Source organism: Octodon degus, unplaced genomic scaffold (genome assembly GCF_000260255.1).
Source record: "Octodon degus isolate 3935 unplaced genomic scaffold, OctDeg1.0 scaffold00169, whole genome shotgun sequence".
Taxonomy (NCBI): Eukaryota; Metazoa; Chordata; class Mammalia; order Rodentia; family Octodontidae; genus Octodon; species Octodon degus.
In genome coordinates, this window is record NW_004524745.1 from 1,618,981 (window position 1) to 1,640,964 (window position 21,984).

Sequence of the window (21,984 nt, forward strand, 5' to 3'; positions counted from 1 at the left end):
AGGTAGGGCGGAGTGGTGGGGGGCGGCCCGAGGGGGTGGGAGAGGGTCCGGCCCCCGCTGCGCCTGAGCTGGGACTGGTCCCGCCTGCGCAGGGTAGCAGGAAGCTCTCCACACACTCACCGGACCTGGGCTAGGACTGGGTCTGGGGGTTCCCGGAAGTCCGCAGAAATTCCTACCTATATATAGCTTTTGAAGAACCATCACACTGTATTCCATAGTGGCTGTGCTGTTTTACATTCCTGTCAGCAATACATGATGGTTCTTTTAATCCATATATTCATAAATACTTGTTATTTTAATTTAAAAGAATTATAACCATCTTAGTGTATGTAAAATATATCATTGTGGCATTGGTTTGAATTTAATAATGGTTAATGTTGAGAATCTTTTCATGTCCTTTTTGACTACTTGTATATCTCTTTGAGAAATCTGCTAAAGTCTTACTCATTTTTAAGTTGAGTTTGTATCTTTTTGTTAAGATTTAGGAATTATTGGCTGAGTGTGGTAGTACATTCCTGTAATTCCAACACTTAGGAGGCTGAGGCAGGAGGATTGCTTGGAATTCAAAGCCAGCCTAGGCTACCAAGTAAGTTCAAGGCCAGCCTGTACTGCATAGTGAAACCCTTTCTCAAAAAGAAAGAAAGAATAGAAAGATAGATAGATAGATAGATAGATTTAGAAATTCTTGATATAATCTGGACTTTTTTTTTTTTTTTTTTTTTCTGTGCTGGGGATTGAATCCAAGATATTATTGTTCATAGTAGTAGGTGCTTTACCACTGAGTTATACTTCCAGCCCTGTGTAGGACATTCAACATTTTTTTTTCTTTTTGCCAGTTCAGCTCTGCCGAGAGCGGGGCTGGCATGACGTGTGGTGCTGGGATTGAACTACAGTCCCCTGCATCTTCCTAAGCTTGCCTAAAAAGGCGCTTTAGACTGCTGAGCTATCTCACCAGCCCCTCGACTCTTTTTATTTTTTTGGTGAAACCGGGGATTGAACTCAGGCCCTTGCACATGCCAGGGAAGCGCTTATTCTGTGGAGCCATCTCCCTGGCCCCCCTAGACTCTTAAATATGTGATTTGTAAATGTTTTTTTTCATTTTGTGGGTTGTCTTTGCATTCTCTGATAATGGTTTTTGAGTGTACCTGTGTATGTATGTGGTGGTGGTGGGAATTGAACCCAGAGTCTCATGATACTAGACAGCTTACCGCTGAATAATACCTCGTGATAATGTCTTTTGATTCACAAAGCTTTTTTTTTTTTAATTTCTCTTTTAAAAAATTATTGTTTTGTTTTTTGAGACAGGGTCTCATTATGTAGTTCGTGCTGGTCTTGAACTCACTATGTCGCCTAAACTGGCTTTGAACTTGTAGCAATCTTTCTGCCTCTGTCTCTTAAGTGCTGAGATTACAGGTGCGTGCCATCACCTCTGGTGTAACAGTTATTGCTTTTGGTGCCTTTTTTTGTTTTATTTATTTATGTATTTATTTTTTGGGACAGACTCTTGCTATCCTCTTGCTTCAGCCTCTTGAATGTTGGGATTACCTTGGTGTCTTTAAAAAAAAAAAAAAAATTGCTCAGCTGGTATGGTGGCGCATGCCTGTAGTCCCAGTGCTCTGGGAGGCAGAGGAAGAAGTATCCTAAATTTGAGCCTGGCCCCGGCAATTTAATGAATCTTTAGGGAAAAGAGTCCTTGTCAAAATTCTAAGGTTGTGAAGATTTTACATGTATTTGAAGAATTTTATGTTTTAGTTCTTCAATTTAGGTCTCCACTCCATTCTGAATTCATTTGTATATATGGCATAAGGGAAAGGTCCAACTTTATTCTTTTTTAAATGTTTTATCATTTCTTAAAATATATTTTATTATGTTTCTTAATTTTATAAAACACTGGGTTTCATTGCATATATTTTGGCCATATCTATCCCTTGTATTACTTTTCCTTATGCCTTCCCTATTCCCTTCATCTTGTCTAATAGTAGTTGTCTTTTTATTATTTACTTAATTATTGATTATTTGATTGATTGATTATTTAGGAATTAAACTCAGGGCTTTCATACTAAGTTTGATTCCCCCACTTTTTAAAAAAATTTGTATTTTGGGGCAGAGACATAGCTCAGCCTCACAAGAGCAAGAGCGAGGTTCTGAGTTTGATTCCTGGTGTCCTCCCCCACACATTTTTGAGACTGGATCTCATTGAGGCAGTGAGAGGAAGTTAGCCAGATAGAGTACAGGTCCTGAATAGTTAACTCCAACTAAACTAAAAGTCAGGACTTTGTAAACTTAAGTGCGTTAGCATATCAGAGGGCTCAAATAATTAGTAAACAAACTAACTTATCAGGCCTAATGGAGTATAGAGGGGCAAAAAACAGGTCCCTAACCAAATGGGAGAGACCTTGGAGAAAGGAAAATACAAATGAAGCAGCTTGTTTTCCAGACATCAAAGGCCTGCCTGCAACCACGAGCATCCTTGCTTTCTATCACACAGATAAAAAGCTGTATAAAAAGCCAATGGAAAAAGGGGAGGGGGAGTGAGATAGCTCAGTGGTCTAAAGCGCCTGCTTAGGCAAACTTAGGTAGGTGCAGGGGACCATGGCTCCATCCCCAGCACCACATACCACGCCAGCCCCACCCTCAGGGCGGGCTAAGCCAAGCCAAAAAAAAAAAAAAGCCAATGGACTTAAACAGCTAGGGGTTTTCCACTTTATGGAAACCCCTCCTCAATGAGTGAGGAGCTCTTTTATCCTTTCTAATAAGAATGCATTTGGCCATTCCTCACTACTTGCTGCTTGCTATTTTGTCTTCTTCAGTCTTTGTTGTGGTTATCCAAGAACCTGAGAGGTAGAGGGACTGGTTACGTTGCTAAGTTCCTAAATTGTCAAGGCAGGGCTTGAACTTGGAATATTCTTGCCCTGGCCTCCCAGAGTGCTGGGATTATAGGCATACACCATCATGCCTGACAAATGTCATCTTTTTAAAGAAATTATATATTAATAAGAACATGTAGGGCTGGGGAGATAACTTGGCAGTCTAAAGACCTTCCTGGAAAGCGCGAGGACCCACGTTCGATCTGGGACACTGTGTGTGGGTGGCTCTGTGCTGTGCCATGCTGGCACCCAAAACCAGGAATGGTGGCACACTTCTGTAATCCTAGCACTGGAGAGGCTGAGACAGGAGAATCACTATGAGTCTGAGCTGTATAGCAGGACCTTGTACCAAATAAATAAATAAATCTAACAACAACAACAAAAAAAGACGATGAACATATGACACTTGCAACACTTTTTTAGTACGCTGGTTCCATACCATGGCTCTTGTGAATTATTCCCAACAAACACAAGTATGTGTGTACTGGGGTATACTGACTTTAATTTCTTCAGGTAAACTAGTGACAATCCTAGGTCAAATGTAGCTCCATGTTCAGTTTTTTCATGAACCTCCATACTGATTTCCATAGAAGCTATACTAATTTACATTCTCTTTTCTCCTGCATCCTCACTGTCACATACTGTTTTTTGTATTCTTGATGATAGCCCTTCTAAGTTGAGATGGAATCTCAAAGTAGTTTTGATTTGAATTTTTTTGACTAACAATGTTGAATATTTTTCCTATACTTATTGGCCATTTGTACTTCTTTAGAAGTGTTTATTCAATTTGTTTGCCTGCTTATTGGTTGGGCTGTTTGATTTTTTTTGCGGGGGGCTGTTTGATTTTTTGATGTTACATTTTGAGTTCTTCATATATTGTGGGTACTAATCCTCTATCAGAAGAGTAACTGGCAATGATTTTCTCTCATTTTATAGGCTGTCTCTTTGTTCTGTTAGTATTTCCTTTGCCATGCAGAAACTTTTATCTGCCATGCAGATACAGTCCCATTTGTTGATACTTGCTATTATTTCTGTGCTGTTAAAAGTCCTGGGTGGGAAGTCTTTGCCTCTCATGTGACTTCACATGTTTCCATGGAGCAGTTTTAAAGTTTCAGGTCTTATAGCTAGGTCTTTGATTCATTTTTAATTTATTTTTGAACAGGGTGAAAGATAGGGAATTAGTTTTAATGCTCTGTGTATGGAGACCCAGTTTCCCTTTTTGCATTTGTTAAAGAGGCTGTCTTTTCTAGTTCCTTTTTTTTTTTTTTTTTTTTTTTTTTTTTTTGTGGAACCAGGGATTGAACTCAGGCCCCTGTGCTTGCCAGGCAAGCACTTGTTCCACTGAGCCATCTCCCTGGCCCCAAAATCCTTCTCCCAGTTCCTTTTTTTTTTCTCTCTTTTTTTCAACATAAGATTTTAACCTTTTTGTCTTGAGCCAAATGTTTGTAATTGGGTTTATTTCTGGTCCTCTTTTCTATACTATTAGTCTGTGTATCTGTTTTTTATGACAGTACCATCCTATTTTTGTTACTATAGCTTTGTAGTATAATTTAAAATCAGAGCCAGGCATGGTTTTATATGCCTAAATTCCAGTATTCTGGGAAGCTGAGGCAGGAGGATAACAAGAGTGAGCCTAATCCAGGCAAAGTAGCAGTTTATCAATACTCAGGGAATTTTGATGACTCCAGCTTTACTTTTTGCCTAACTATGATGGCTCTCTTGCTTTAACTATGCTGGATCTCTCGTGTTTCTTTATAAAATTTTTGGTTTTGTGGAGGATGTCATTGGAATTTTGATGGGAGTTGCAGTGATTCTCTAGATTGCTCTTGATAAGGCCACTTTAACAATATTTATTTTGCTGATTCATTTTATAGTATCTTCTTCACTTTATTTTTTCAGTTTCTTTCTTTAATGTATGGCAATTTTTGCTGTGTAGATTTTTCACTTCCTTGTTGAGGTTGATCCTTAAGTATTTAATGTTTTGGAAAAAATGGAATTGCTTTCTTGTTTTTTTTTTTTTTTTTTTTTTTTTTTTTTTTGTTTTTTTCCTCAACTAGTTCATTGTTGGTGTATAGAAAAGGTATTGATTTTTAAATGTTAATTTTGTATCCTGCCAACTTCATTCTTTCCCACTGATATTCAGTTGTCTTAGCGTTGGTTGTTTAAGAGGCTGCTCTATCCTTTATTGGCAACCTTGCTGAAAAGTGACTACATCTGTGGGTTAAATCTGTGCTTTCAGTTTTCTTTTGGTCTGTGTGACTATCATGACAGTTCCACACTGTTGATGACTAGAGCTTTATAGAAAATTTTGCAATCAGTACGTATATATCTTCTGATTTTCTCTTTTGTTCATAATTGTCTTGACTATTCTCTTTCTTCTTCTTTTTGTACTGGGGATCAAACTCGGGGGCCTTGCGCTTGCCAGGCAGGTGCTTATGCCACTGACCTATATCTCTGACCCTGTCCTGGTTATTCTGCATCCCTTGAAAATGCATATAAATTAGGGTTGTTTTCTCCATTTCTGCAAAAAAACACCATTGGGATTTTGATGGAGATTGCATTGAATATATTTGTTGCTTTGTATAATAATTGTCATACTAAAGTATGAACTCTACATTCCATGAACATAGGATGTCCTTCCACCCTTGTATCTTTTAAATTTGAAGTAACTAGGGCCTGTACTTCAATTTGTTTGGCCCTTTGAAAGGTGATATGAGAGGCTCTTTGGCCTGAGGCACTGTACTTTGCTAGCTTAGAGGATGTATGATGAATATGCTTAAAAGTAGATGATTACAGAGGCGTATGTAGCTTTGGGCCCAAATCTGTTCATGTTCAGGTGTGACTAGTTTTCTTTCTCCTCATCATGGTCAGTACCACTCTTCACAACCTCATAGAAAATTATTAATGAGGAAGGAAAAGACCAAGGCTGTAACACATGAGAAAGCATCCTGGTTCATTGCAAAGTTTCATGTGACGCATGTTTTTCTCTGGATAGCTGAGTAAAGGAGATGGAGGCTTCACATTCATCCTAAAATGGCAGAAGACCTGTGATTAATTCTAGGCAGGAAATATTTGACATCTGTCAAGCAAGTGCAATCATAGATAGTACAATGTAAAGGGACCAGGTATAGATTTCCATTAATTTTCTGGTTTTAATGCTTGTACCCTCAGGCCCCTGACCATGACTCCTCAGAGCCTGTCTCCATCTAGGATGACTACCCTTGGAATGCTGCTTGGGCTGCTGGTAGCCTTCTGTTTCACCTTCTGCCTCGGTCATCAGAATCCAGTAAGTGTTTTTTTGTTTGTTTGTTTGTTTTTTCCCAGTAAGTGTTTTATTGTAAGTAGGAAGGATCCTTAACAAAGCCTGAGAAAATCTTCCTCTAACAGATCTATAGTTGGATGTTGCAGCCTTTTATTCTTTCTTAGAGGAATATGGCTTTTTCTTTCTCATTCCTCAGTCCTCTGCCCTCTACTTTTTTTTTTTTTTTTGGTGGCAGGATCTTGTTATGTAGTCCAGGCAGGCCTCAAACTTGCAGCAATCCTCTTGCTTCTACCTCCAGAGTGCTAGGATTAGAGACATGCACCACCACAACACCCAGCCTCTGCCCTTTACTTAAAATTCATTGTACAGGGGCTGGAGAGATGGCTCAGTGGTCTAAAGCACCTACTTAGAACAAGCTTAGCAAAGCACAGGGACCGCGGTTCAATCCCCCAGCACCACATGCCAGCCAGCCCCGCCCCCTGGTGGGCTGAGCTGGCCACACACACACTAAATAAAAATGTAAAAATAAATAAATAAATAAATAAAATAAAAAACGTAATTGCTTTAAAAAAAAATCATTGTACAGTTTCCCTTTGGAGAAAAGGTGATGATAGTAATAAGCTTCCATATACCAAACATTCATTAAATGCTTCCTTCTCATTAAGATCTCCCAAGAACCCTGTAAGGTGAGCAACTATAGTTATTATCCTTAGTTTGAAAAAAAAAGGGGGGGGGGATAGTTAGGATCAGAGCCTTTAAGTATCTTGGCCAAAATCACACAACTAGTTTAAGGCAGAACTGAGAATTTCGGGATTTGCCTTAGGACCTGGGGTTCCTGGGTAGTGAGCACTAGAAAGACGCTACTTCCTTTCTTCCTTGTACGTTCTGTCTTTATCCTCCTTTCCTGTGTCCTTTTCTTTCTATTCTTTCCAGGCCTTTCTTCATTAACCTAGACCCCATTGCTTAGGGCTTTTGTGACCTTTGTCATAGGCAGGAGCAGAATGACTAAGGCCTGTGCTTGCCCTGGCTGCAGGACACTAAAGCTCTTAACCTTGTTTTCCTGGTCTTTCCTAGCAACAGCATGCCCTTAACCAATTCCCAGTGCTGTTCTTTTCCCTTCCCTTGAGAAGCCCTGATAGTTTTCTGACAGTTTCAACTTTCCCTGGCCACCTTCCCCAACCCCCAGGGCTCTCACTAAATGTTGGGTAAAGTGCTAGAGGCTTTAGAACCGGAGGCCCTTGAAGTGCAAATGACAATTGTGATGAATTTAATAACGATCCAGCACAGCAAAGGTTCACCTCTGGCTCATGGCAAGTTTCCACCTTCTCTCTGAAGTCATTTGTTTTCTCTTTGCCTTTCTCCCTACTTTGTGGAGCAGGAGAGAATGTACAGTTAGGAGTCACGAATCTTTTTGAGCTTTTAATGTTCTCTGACTAAGATCCTGTTGGTGCTGTTTTTTTTTGCCTCTTCTTCAAGGACAATGGAGGACAGGATCCCAGGGGCCCTTGAAGGTAGGAATGGTTATAGCATGAGATTATGAATGTCTGATGTGACTTGGTGGTAAAGTGGAAAAGCACCCAAGACTCTCAAGAGATCTGGGTTGTGTCCCTAAATTGAGGCTTATGAGGATCCTTGTGCTCCCAATTGAGAGCTTTAGCAGATGCACAATTAACAAAAGCGTGCTGATGAATTTACTTAAGGACCGTGTGTTACTAAGTCCCTTTTGGATAATAGTCCAACCAAATAAATGAGCTTTCAGAGCCATAATTATTCTGGGCCATTTATATTAGCTCTATTGAGTCTAGTCTCAGAAAAATGTTAATACTGACTTTCATCAACAGAAGCTGCTTTTATCCTTATGTCTGTTCCTAAGCTGTATCCATTTGTTATAATCTTTCATCCTATGCTAAGTACAAGTAGGAGTTGAAGTATCTTTTTTCTTATACCATAAAAATTGCTGCCCTGATGGCATTTAAAATCCAAATTATGCAGCTAGCTACCTTCACAATAGTGAAAATGGGATGGGGTAGAGATGTTTATAATATTTTATTTAGAGCTTGGAGCCCTTGCAAGTGCTCCTGATGACCTGGAATTGCTCTCCCTAAAACCTTTTATGCAAATTAATGGACAACTGGAACAAATTGGCTGTGTAGATAAGTGTAGTCTGGAGATAGACTCCCTCTCCAGCTCTTACTGTGACATTTCCCTGGGATGCCTTATCTCTGGAGGTTTGCAGATGCTAAAGTGTTGTGGTTTAGAGGTACTGGCCTTCAAAAAATTGGTAAATGAGGATAGAGGTAGTGGACCCCAATAGAATGAACACAGGTTCCTTGCATGCTTGTTTTTGCCTACCTTCTTTGGTGATTTGACCATTTCTGAGCTTTGTTTCCTCATTTGGAAGGCCAAGTTGGTACCTTTCTCTTAAGGTTTTAGTATAAATTAAATGTGATTGTATCAATAAAGCACTTGCATTGGGACTGGTGTAATATGATCAATAAATGTCAAGTGTTATTTTTAGTATGGGAGCAGCTGCTTCAGTGGTTTAAGTTGGAGCTGTGTCAAGCTAACTCTTGTCTCAAAAGGTTGCCCTCGCAGTTGGTCTTGGTCAAATAAGTGTTATCAACCCCCTGGTAAGAATTCATTCATTCTCTTGGATCTTGAAGGCCCTAGCTTTTAAGGATATTTTATTCAGGTACAAGCACAAGGCAGTGTAACTTGTTAAGATGTGTGTTAAAACCTTAGCAGGGATTTCTTGCCAATCAGTTGAGAAGAAACTGGCATTTGGAGTGATAGCAGTAGGGAGAAGAGAGAGATGGTGATCTTGCATGTCAGGGGTCCCTGTGAAGCCAGTTGGGAGGGAATCACAGCATGGGATTTACTTCAGTGCTGACCAAAGGCAGCCTGCCTCTCTTGCCTCTTGGTGTCTCGCCTGGTCAGGATATTGCCTGGGCAGAGAGGCTAACTTTGTGTTTTCTTCCTCTGGGACTCTAGCTTCTCACTTAACCCATGGAATTATTTGCTTGGGAAGAGAAATGTGTTGGTAGATGTGTTAAGCTCATCCCATTTTCCTAGCTTTATTTTCCAAGCATTTAGAATGCACCCACTGGGACATTTGACTAAGAAACATAAAGGTAAATTTTATTTTTATTTTTATTTTTTGGTATCAGGAGTTGAACTCAGGACCTTGCACTTCCCAGGCAGATGCTGTACCACTGAGCTCTATCCCTGACCCATAAAGGTGAATTTGAATTCACACATGGGCTTTGAAGATCAGCAAGCCTGGCCTTAAATCTTTTCTCTGCTTTTCTGAGCAGTGTGATTTTGAACAAGCCTTGTCTGTCCTCATCTGTAAAATGGGAATGATAGTTGTGCTTCACAGGTGAGATTCAGGTGAATTGAGGCATGGAAGGTACTTTAGTTCAGTGTCTAGTTTGTGGTCAGGGCTCAATGAATGGTGGCTGCTATGATCATTATAACCCCATTCTTGTGGTGCTGCTTTCCTCAAAACCTCCTCTGGAACTTTTAGCACTGATTGCCCAGCCTGTAAAGATGTTCATATCATCAAACCTCTGTTAGTGCTTCTAAGTCTTAGAGGATGGCCAGATGTGATATTTAGTTAAAGTGTCTGAAGTTACTCAGGGAAGGATCTGGCACAAGGTAAGCTGTTTGAACAGAAGAATACCAATTTTATACCATCCTTACTAAAGTTGAGGTGTACTATGAAACAGTGACAGAATTTTGGGTTTACATCTTAAAGTCTGGTTCAAAGATAATTTGAGAGAAGGCATAAAACATTTTGACAATGGAGGGCTGTGGAGATAGTAATAGGATTGTTGTAGATGTCTTTGGCCTCCTAAGGCCATAACATATGTACCTCAGTGGTTCATTGGTCAGTTTCTCTGACTGAATTTTGATTTTTAATTGACACAATAATTGTACATATTTATGGGATATTATGTGACATTTCAATACATGTGTACAACATGCAAGTCATAACAGGGTAATTGGCATATCTCTAACCTATACACAGTATTTCTTTGTGTTTGGAACATTCAAAATCTACTACATAGTTAATTTTTTTTTACACAGTTAATTTTTGATACTCAATTACTGTCAAGTATAGTTATACTATTGTGGGATACAATATTAGAAGTTATTTTTTTTCTGTGTAGGGGTACATGCTTGTAATCCCAGTATACAGGAGGCTAAGACGTGAGGACCACAAGTTTGAAGGCAGCCTAGGCTACAGAGTAAGTTGAAGGTCAGTCTCAGTTATGTAGCAAGAGCCAGTCTCCAAAATAAAAAAAATTCTTCCTCCTATCCAACCATACTTCTGTATCCATTAGCCATCATCTTTTCATTTCATCATCTTTTCAAGACTGTAATAACCTCTACCCTATTATCTGTTTCTCTGAGATATAATTTTAGCTTTCATGTGTGTTAGAACATGCAGTTTTTGTCTTTTTGGTTTGACTTACTTTATTTAACTAATATCTTTCAGTTCCATCCATGTTGCTGCAAATGACAGCATTCTATTATTTTTATGGGTGAATAATATTCTGTTGTGTATATATTTATTACATACAATAATTTCAGACCACTTATCCAGTGATGAACAGCTGGGTTGATGCCCTATTGTGGCTGTTGTCAATAGTGCTATAGTATACATGCAAGTATAGTTATTTCTTCAACATACTGATTTTAGTTCCTTTGCATATATATCTAGTAGTAAGATTACCAGATCGTATGCCAGTTCTACTTAATTTTTTTAAAGGTTTTTGAGACAGGATCTTTCTATGTAATTCTTTTTTCTTTCTTTCTTTTTTTTTTCCTGTGGTACCAGGGATTGAACTCAGGAACTTGTGCTTGCCAGCAGGCTCTTATGCTGCTGAGCAATCTCCCCAGCTCCTTGCTGTGTATTTCTTACTGGCCTTGAACTCACTATGTAGCCCAGCCTGGCCTTGAACTCACAGCAGTTTCCTGCCTCAGCCTCCCAAGTACTGAGTTTACAGACATGCACTACTGCACCCAGTTTCTGGTTCATTTTTCAGGAACCTCCTTATTATTTTCTATAATAAATGTAATAATTTCTGTTCCTACCAACAGTTGCATGAGAATTTCCCTTTCTCTATATTCTCACCAACATTTGTTACTCTCTTTTTTGATAATAGCCATTCTCATTGGGATGAAGTGATAACTCATTGTGGTTTTGATTTGCATCTCTCTCATACTTAATGATGTTAAATATTTTTTCTTATATGTTTTTGACTGTGTCCTCTTTTTAGATATATCTGTTGAGGACATTTGCTCATTTTTTTAGGGATACTTTTTTTTAGTATAGTATTGACCATTGAACCAGGGTATTGTGCATAGTAAGGCACACTTTCTCCTACTGAGTGCACCTAAAGCCCAGTAATTTCATGAATCCTTTTATTCAGGTAGTATTGAGGATTGAACCTAGGTCCTCATATTTGCCTATTTTAACATTTAATTTTTATTGTTGTTTTGCTTATTTCTATTAAAGTAATTCGAATTGCTTATATATTTGGAATTATAATCCTTTTTTTCCAAGTTTTATTGATAAACAGCAATGAGACAGTTTCAAATCAAATCGAAAGTACAGTTTCAACAAATAATACACTGCATATATTCTTCTTAGTGGTTAATTGCTGTACAAGATGCGGACTTGTGATCCTATTTACAAACACCATGAGAACAAATCATTCTATTCATTAAGAGAATGCAACTATATATCTATCCCAACCACTTTGAATAAACAGATACAAAATGGACATTCATTGGTATACCCCATTTTTTTTAAGTTCTGTTATTGAATATTATAGGTGTGTAATATAATCCTTCATTGGCTATGTAGCTTGTATATGTTTTCTCCAATTCTTTTCTTCTCTCTCTCTTTTTTTAAAGGGTCTTGTTATGTTGTTCAGGATGCTCTTGAGCTCAACAATTTTGTCTCAGCCTCTCGAATGCTGGGATTACAGGCCTGTGCTATCACGTCTGGTTTCTCTGATTCTTTAAATTGTCTCTTCTGTTTTTCCCTTTGATTTTAGTTCGATATAATCCCAGTTGTTAATTTTTGTGTTTTTAATCATATGCAAAAAAGATTGGCCCATATAGAGGACTACCTACATGACTCCCCCTGAAAGAAGCCATTTGCCTCCATTTCAATTCAGCTTTGCCTTACTCCCCTTTACTGTTATGCACAGAGCTGGTACCAGGGAGATGCTTAACCCCTGGACCATTGCTATAAGCAATGCAAATGACTTTAGCAGAGGTGACGGACATATGTAGCCTCTGAAGTAAAATAACAGGTACAACCTACCTAAGCCTCTCTTCTACTAAGCATGAGCTAGGCCCAGAGGCCTTGTGTTGTCGGTTGGAATAGAGCTTTGAAAAAGGAGCAGTGGTATCCCAACGCAGATAAAGGCCAGGTTAGACCTGAGGCAACTGACCTCAAACACAAGATACATCAAACTGTTGTGTAGATTCCTTCAGACTTAGAGGCTACTTAATACCAGAATCCAGCATTCTTTCTGCATACCTCTCTCTGCATATTGCAGAGGTGCCATTATTCCTCCTACCTAGTCCAGCTCACAGAATTCACATAGGTTGTGTCCTTTTCACAGTCATTCAACCCCGAGCCACTCCTTTCTTCATGAGCTATTAAAATCCAGGGTTGGCCCTGGATCGTGGCCTTTGTTCCAACTGGACTTAGGACCCATTAGCTCCCCACAACTGAAGATATATCTGTTTTTTTTTTTTTTTTTTTTTGCCATAGGTGGCATTGAAAGTGGTAGGTTGGAATTTACTCTCTAGAATTCCTATAACTTTTCCCTAGGATTACAGTGTATGAACTCCGGACCTCTATAGGTTCAGGCATCTATAGACCCAGACTAATGTCCCAAAACATTTTCGCTATATTTTCTTCTAGGAGTGTCATAGCTTTCAGTCTTTTTTTTTTTTTTTTTTTGTGGTACCGGGGATTGAACTCAGGGCTCTGTGCATACCAGGCAAGCACTTATTCTACTGAGCTATCTCTGCAGGCCCATCATAGCTTTCAGTCTTATATTTAAATCATTGACCCACTTTGAATTGACTTTTATATAGTGCGAAATGGGTCTACTTTATCCCTTCTCTATATGGCTGTCCGACTTTCCCATCACCATTTGTTAAAGAGTCTTTCTTTTCTCTAGTGTATCTTGTTGCTTTCATTTAAAAAAAATCAATTGGCTGAGCTAGGTAAAGCGATACATGGCTATAATCTCAGTTACTTGGGAGGAGTTACTTTGTAATCTTCATTGTGGAAAGTCATCATTCCCTTAATTAAATTTATTTGTATATGGTTTATTGTATAGCTATTGTCAATGTGATTACTTTCTTGGTTTCTTCTTTTATTATTGGTATATAAAAATAATTCTGATTTTTGTACGTTGGGTTTATATCTTGCGGCTTTTACTGGATTTACTTGTCAGTTCTTTTGGTATACTGTAACAGTTCTTTTAGTGAATTCTCTAGATTTTTATATATCTAAAATCATGTTATTTGTCATGATAACTTGACTGTCTTTGTTCCATTTGGATGTCCTTTATTTCTTCTCTTGCTTTATTGCCCTGGCTAAGACTTCAATGTCGTGTGTGTGTGTGTGTGTGTGTGTGTGTGCGTTTGAAATAGGGTCTCATAATGCAGTTCAGGCTTGGTTTAAGCTGACTTTGTAGTTTTGAAATTGCAGTGATCCTCCTGCTTCTGCATCCAGAATGCTGGGATTACAGGCATGTGCCACCATGCCTGGCAACTTCAACACTATTTTGATTAAGAGCGGTGAAAATAGACATTTTTATTCTAGGTTTTAGCTAATCTATTTATTTTTTGCTCCTGGGAATCAAACACAGGGCTTTGCACTTGCCAGATAGGTGCTGCATTACTGAGCTACATTCTTAGCTGTTTTAGGGTTTAAAGGAAGTAGTTTTGGCTTTTCCCCATTCAACATGAGGTTGACTACAGGTTTGTCATACATTATATAGCCTTTATAGTGTTGGGGTATCTTCTTTCTATGCCTAATTTTTAGAGTTTTTTAAATCATGAAGATTGAATTTTACTGAATGATTTTTTTCTTCATCTATTATGATGATCATTATGATTTTTGTCTTTCATTTTGTTGATATGATAAATTATGCTTGTTGATTTATATGTATTGAACCGTCCTTGTATGTTTGTGATCATTCCTACTGATCATTGTGTCTAATCTTTCTGATGTGCTATTGGATTATATTTACAAGTATTTTGTTAATTTCTGCTTCTATCTTCATCAAGATGTTGCTCTGCAGTTTCATTTTTTTTGTTGTGTGTGTGGTTTTTTTTTTTTTTTTTTTTTCTGTATGTTAGGGAAGGGTCTACAGGGTGTTCAGGGTTGCACTACTAGATTGGACTTATAGTGATCTGCCTGTTTACAGCCTTCCAAGAGCTGGGATTACAGGCATGTGCCACCATGCCCAGTCTCAATTGCCATCTCATTGCGCCCCTGGGGCAGAGCTGGCACAGCAGGCCCAGGGATTGAACCCCTGGCCCCTGCGCCTGCTTGCAGGAGCTTTAATCTGCTAAGCTATTTGGCTGGCCCTTCTTACCTGATTTTTTTGGAGTTTTTTTTTGGTGGAACTGGGGATTGAAATTAGGCCCTTGTGCTTGCCAGGTAAGCGCTTATCCCACTGAGCCATCTCCCCGGCTCCCTTACTTGGTTTTGATAGTTGCTGATTTCATAGAATGAGTTTTAAAGGGTCCTGACCCTTTTAATTCTTCAGAATTACTTGATAATTTGCATTAATTTTTCTTTGAATGTCTGGTAAACTTTAGCAGAGAAGCCATTTATTTATTTTTTAAAAAATATTTATTTATTTATTTTGTGTGTGTATGGCCAGCTCAGCCCACCAGGGAGCGGGGCTGGCTGGCATGTGGTGCTGGGGATTGAACCGCGGTCCCTGTGCTTTGCTTAGCTTAGCTTGTTCTAAGTAGGTGCTTTAGACCACTGAGCCATCTCACCAGCCCAGAGAAGCCATTTAATTCTAGACTTATCTTTCATAGACTTTTTATTGCTGAGTCAGTCTTGTGACCTGTTACTGGTTTGTTAAAATTTTCTATGATTTCATGATTCAAATTTGATAGGCTATGTATGCCTAGATATTTATTCATTTCTTACCACTTTTCCCAATTTGTTGGCATATAGTTGATAATACTCTTTAATGATAATTTCTATTTCTGTGATACCTATTTTTAAAATTTATTTTTATATGTGTTCACAATTCATGCTGTTTACATTCATCTTGGGAGTGGTTACATAGGCATGTTATAGCTTTTTTCTTTCTTTTTTCATTTTTCTTTTTTGGCAGAACCAGGGATTGAACTCAGACCCTTGTACTTGCCAGGGAAGAAATTAGTCTACTGAGCCATCTCCCCAGCCCTGTTTCTTTCTCTTTTTAATGCTCTTGCCTGTTTGCCTCTCCTCTTCCACTGGTTCCTCTATCCCCTTTTTCTTTTCAAATTATTTATTTATTTGGTACAGGGTCTCGCTATGCAGCTTGGACTTGTAGTGATCCTCCTGTCTGAACCCCCCTAGCACTGGGATTACAGGTGTGCACCACCACACCTGGTTTCAGTGGCCAGCATGTTGTATCTGGGATTCTGGGGTGGCATGGCATGTGGTACAGGGGATCGAACCTGGGTCCTTGCGCTTGCGAGGCTGGCGCTTACATTGCTGAGCTATCTCTCCAACCCCCCCTCCCCTTTTTCATACTTGTTGATATTATTTTTCTTAGTTCCTATTATAATATATAGTGCTTACAGTAATTGGGGTTATTAAGTTTGTCTACATGGCATATCTTTCTTGTTTCTCCTTTTGTCTTAGTTCCCTTGGACTACTTGCCTATTGCAGGAGATCTGTCACTTGTTCCTTTCTATCCATCCTATATATTTTTTGTTTGTACTATGGCTTACTCAGATGAAAGATACCATATGATATTTAAGCTTGTATATCTGATTTATTTCACTTGATATTATATTTTCCAGGACCAGTGAGATAGCTCAGCAGGTTAAGTGCCTGCTTTGGCAAGCGCCGGGACCAGGGTTTGATCCTGGGTCACACATGGCATGCCAGCCCCATCCCCAGGTTGCACTGAGCCAGAGACAGAATCTAGATGTGGTAGTGCATGCCTGTAATCCCATTTCTGGGGAGGCTGAAAGCGGGAGCCATGAGTCTGCGCTGTGTATTGAGACCCTGCAAAAACCAAATACATACAATAAGCGTGTCCCTGGCAAGTGCAAGGGCCTGAGTTCAATCCCCAGTTCCACCAAAAATAAATAAATAAATAAATACCAAATACATTAAAAAATTATGTTTTCCAGGTGTATCCATTTTCTTACAAATGTCTCAAATTTGTCATTCATTGACAATATAGTATTTCATTATATATTGTATCTGTTGTAATGACTTTTTTCTCTTCGATTTTATTTGCTTGGGTATTTTCCCTTTTTTTGTGGTTAATATTGCTAAAGATTTGTCCATTTTGTTTATCTTTTCAAAATAAAAAAAACCCCAAGACTTTGTTTTATTGGTCTTTTGTATTTTTTCTTTTTTAGTCTGTATTTTATTTCTCCCCTGATTTTTTTTTTTTTTTCACTTTTTTTTGGTGTAGTTTCTTTTCGCTTTGCTAGTTCCTTAAGTTGCATTGTTAGATTGCTTGCTTGAAATCTGTTTTTTTTTTAATTTAGGCATTTATTACTATAAACTTTCTTCTTCATGCTTTTTACTATATCCTATAATTTTTTATTTATTTATTTATTTATTTATTTATTTATTTATTTTTGAGACAAGGTCTTGCTATGTAGTTTAGGCTAGCCTTGAACTCATTATGTAGCCTAGGCTGGTCTCAAACTTGAAGTGATCCTCCTACCTCAGCCTCTTAAGTGCTGTGATTACAGACATGTGCTGCCTTACCCAACTTGTATCTCATAGGTTTTGGTAAGTGATGTTTTCATTTTCATTTAAGAAACTTAAATTTCCCATTTGTTCATTCAGGAGAATGATGCTTAATTTCCATGTATTTGTACTATTTCTAAAGTTCCTTTTGGTGACTTCTTTATTGTGGTCAAAGAAGATACATGCTATGATTTTGATTTTTTTTTTTTTTTTTTTTTTGGCCAGGGAAGTGCTTATTCTACTGAGCCATCTCCCTGGCCCTCAAGTCCTTTTTTTTTCCAGAACCGGGGATTGAACTCAGGTCCTTCCGCTTGCCAGGGAAGTGCTTATTCTACTGAGCCATCTCCCCAGTCCCTCAAGTCCATTTTTTAAAAAATGTTTTTTAAATTTATTTGGTACACAGCCTAGCTATGCAGCTCAAACTCATAGTGATCCTCCTGTCTCGGCCTCCTCGGCACTGGAATTACAGGTATGTGCCACCATGCCTAGTTTTGGTGGCCAGCTTGGCATGGGCCTGGCACAGCATGCAGTACCAGAGATTGAACCCCAGTTCTTGTGCTTGCCAGCCATGGAATTAAACTGCCGAGCTATCACCCCAACCCCTCTCCAGTCCATTTTAAACATTTTTATTTTGAGATAGGGTCTCACTAAACTGCCCTGAATTTTTTGAGACTTATTTTGTGACCTAACATATGGTCTGTCTTGAAAAATGTGCCATGTGCTGATGAGAAGAATGTGTATTCTGAAGCTGTTGGATGAAATGTTCTATAAATGTCTGCTCATTTTTTTCTACAGTGTAATTTAAATCAAATGTTTCTTTGTTAGTTTTTTTTATGTAGATGATCTGTCTGTTGATACAAATGGGGTGTTAAAATCCCCCGCCATTATTGTATCAGCATAGGGTATATAAATATATAGAAATTTTTCCTTTTGTTGAACTGATCCTTTTATTACTGTATAGTGACATTTTCATTTTTGTTATGGTTTGGATTTTATTTATTTATTTATTTTTGTGGAACCGGAGATTGAACTCAGGCCGTTACACTTGCCAGGGAAGTGCTTTTTCCACTGAGCCATCTCCCCAGCCCCTATGGTTTGGATTTTAAATGTGTTACCCAAAGCTCATGTGTTCAGAAGATGGATTTTTGGAAGGTGAGTGGATCCTAAGGGATGTAACATTATTAATTCACTGATGATAATCATAATTTTATGGTATTTTTAGGAGGTGATAGAAATAGAAGGTGGGGCCTAGTTGAAAGGAATAGGGCTAGGGAGATAGCTCAGTGGCATAAGCACCTGCCTGGCAAGCGCAAGGTCCTGAATTTATTCCCCAGCAACGCAAAAAAAGAAAGAAAAGAAAGGAGTGGATGGTGGGAGCAGGATTTTGGGACTGTATCTGGTTCCCAGGCCTTTCCTGTCTGCCTCTTTCTGCCTTTCTCAGCTTCTATGAGCTGAGCAGCTTTCCTCTGGCACATCCTTCTATCTTACATAATGTTTCTGTCTATCTGATGCAGGGCTAAAGCAGTGGAGTCAGTTGGTTATTGACTGAAACTTTTGAAACTGTAGGGTAAAATAAATTTTTCCTTCTCTGAGTTGCTTTTTTCAGCTATTTAGTCAGAGCTGACTAACATAGTCTTCTTTTACAATTTTTGACTTAATGTATATTATGTGATACATATAAAAATTATATGTATACATATAAAAATGTATACATAGAAAAATTCTTGCCTACTTCTATTTGTCTTTATTTGCATGGTTTATCTTTCTCCTTTTCACTTTCAGTCTGTGTAGATTGAATTTCTTATAGGCAGCATATCACTTGGTCTAATTTTTTTTAATTCTTTGCTTCTAGTGTAGGACTTCATTCAACCTTTCTTGGTTGGCCTGTCTGGTGGTAATTCCTTCCATTTTTGCTTTTCATGGGAAGATTTTATTTCTCTTTTGTTTCTGTTGGATAGCTTTATGAGTTCAATATTCTGGGCTGACAGTTTTCACCTTTCAGGACTGAATGTGATACGCCTTCCCTCCTGACCTACACGGTCCTTCAGAGTCCTGAAGAATCCTGCAGAGAATCTCTGTTGAGCCATTGGTCTCTCTTACATACCACTCAGTTGATGTTTTTCTCTGTCTTTAATTTTCTCTCTTTAGACAGCTTGACTATAACATGGCATGGGCAGGATCCCACTTGGGTGAATGTTAGGTGTTCTTTGAGCTTCCTGGATATGGATAGTTACATATTTCACAAGATTTGGAACTTTTTTGTGTGTGTGTGTATGTTTTGAACTGGTGCTTTAACCCAAGGTCTTCAGGGTCTTGCACATGTTCTCTCCTAAGCTACATCCTCAGATCCCCCCTTTTAGATCTCTCTCTCTTTCTTTTGTACAGGGTCTTACTGTACAGCTTGAACTTGTAGTGCTCTTCCTGCTTTCAGCCTCCCCAGCGCAGGCCAGCATAGCATGTGCTACTGGGGATCAAACCTGGGTCTGCATTTGACAGACAGACATTTAGACTTCTGAGCTACCTCCCCAGGCCCCTCAGCCCTTTTGTTTAGGTGTTTTTTTTCTTTTTTCTTTTTAGATAGGGTCTCACTATGTAGTTAAGCTTGGCCTTGGACGCATTATGTAGTCTAGGCTGGTCTCCAACTTATAATGATCCTCCTGCCTCACCTTTCCGAGTGCCGGGATTACAGGTGTGCATCACCACACTTGACTTATTTAAATTTTATTTTAAGACAGAATCTCACTAAATTGACCATGCTGGCCTTAACCTTGTAATTATTCTGCCTCAGTCTTCCAAATAGTTTAGCTTACAGGCATGTATTATCATACCTGGTGAAGATTTAGAAAATTATCAGCAATTATTTCATTAGATTTTCCATGCCATTCCCCTTGCTAGTGGTTGGTTGCTTAATGGTGTCCTATGAGTTTCTGTATTTGCCAACTTTTTATTGCTGTGACAAAACACCTGAGAAAACTTACTTAAATGGAAAAAGGTTTATTTTAGCTTATGGTTTCTGTCCTGGTTCACTTGGCTGAAACTTCTTTACTTGTGGTGAGACAGAACATCATAGGGAGCAGCATGTGGTAGTACAGAGCAGCTTACCTCATAGTAGATGGGAGGGAGAGAGAAAAAAGAGGGGCTGGGGAAAAATATGTCATCACAGGGCATGATCTCAGCAATGTACTTTGTTCAATTATCTCACCCTCCCAAAATTACCACTACCACACAATAATATCATCAAATTATGAATCCATGTATGGATTAATCCACTGATGATAAGAGCCCTCATAATCCAATCAGCTTCCTAAAAGCTATACTCCTGGACATTGCATTGGCCACCAACCCTATAAAACATGTTTTGGGGAGACATTTCATATCTAATATTTACAATATTTCACCCTGGGCTTCTGAAGGCTCATGTCATCTCATAATTCAAAATATGTTTAGTGTGGCTCTAAGACTCTCTAAGGTCTAAAAAGTTTTAGAGATTTTGCCTTAAAATCTAAATCACCTGCCTGGGAAATGCAAGGGCCCAGGTTCAGTCCCCAGTACTGCATGCAGTGTCAGCCCAAACCTGGGGTGCTCTGTGCTGGCCACTGAAACCAGGCATGGTGGTACATGCCTGTAATCCCAATGCTGGGGAGACTGAGACAGGGGATCACTACAAGTCTGAGCTGTGTAGTGAGACCTTGCCCCAAATAAATAAATTACTTAACACCCCCCTAAAAATAAAATCTAAATCCCACATCTCCTCTGAGAGTCAAGGCAAGCTCTTAGATGTGAAAATAAAAACCATACAAGTTACATGTGTAAAAATAAAAACCCAAATAAGTTACATATGTCCAACACACAGTGGTGGAACATACACAGGATAAATATTCCTAATCTAAAAGGGAGGACTAGGAGAATACCAAGGAAGAATGTAGACCAAAGCAAGAAATAACTCAGCAAGTCCTTGTTGCATCATGTTGGGGCACATGGTGGCATCTCAGAAGGCATCCCTGCCCCTATGGTTTTGTTGGCTGCAGCACACATAGCCTCTAGTAACTCTGGAGATAACTCTTGGAATGGTTCTGCTCACTGCCTGAGTCCATCTTCCTATCATCTCTAAATTTCTGAGGTTTAGAAATTTAGCTTCATTATATCTTCATGCAGTGCCTGTCAAGGGTGGTCTGCAGGAATTCTGACCCTGTCACATACTGCCTCATCACCCTCCTTTCAATTCTGGGAGAACCCTCTATGAAGCTACAACTCTTGTATTTTACATGCCTGCAAAACCAACATGTGGACAATGCTGAGGTCTCCAACCAGCTTGAGCTATTGTTGGTCCTACTTGGGCTTGACCTAATTAGACCATGAATGCAGTGGCCTCTGTATACCTAGAGGGCTGAAAGGAATCCCAGAAAATAACTTTCTAGATGCCCATGTACAAGCAAGGCATCAATTCTCACTATAAACCAAGTTAAAGACAACCAGTAATACCTATGACACAGCCTGAATGCTGTACTGCCTTGAAATTTCCTTCATTAGATTAACTTACTCAGCCTCACACAGTCTCAGGATATGGACAAAACTTATGTAGGGCTGCCTAGATAGCTCAGTGGATTTAAGTGCCTGCTTAGGCAGACACAGGGACCAGGGTTCGATCCCCAGTGTGTTGTGCAGGCCCCACCCCTGGGGCATACTGAGATGGCAGTTGAGATTGGGTGTGGAGGTGCACATCTGTAATCCCAGCACTTGGGAGGCTGAAAACAGGAGGGTCACTACAAGTCCGATCTATGTAGTGAGACCCTGTAGACCCTGTCCTAAATATATAAAAAAACTTTTTTAAAAAAATTTTATTTATTTGTGTGTGTGTGTGTGTGGCCAGC

At 39.1% G+C, this 21,984-nt stretch overlaps 1 protein-coding gene across 6 annotated transcripts in view; it reads left to right on the forward strand.

Moving 5' to 3' along the window:
* Sil1 (SIL1 nucleotide exchange factor) overlaps positions 1 to 21,984 on the forward strand; it is a 269,715-nt gene that overhangs the window by 72,463 nt on the left and 175,268 nt on the right. For all 6 annotated transcript variants that reach the window (XM_023703384.1, XM_023703385.1, XM_023703382.1 and 3 more), the window contains one exon: positions 6,039 to 6,153. In XM_023703384.1, the coding sequence (XP_023559152.1) occupies positions 6,049 to 6,153 (105 nt within the window). In that variant the 5' untranslated portion in view covers positions 6,039 to 6,048. The remainder of the gene's footprint in view (positions 1 to 6,038; positions 6,154 to 21,984) is intronic.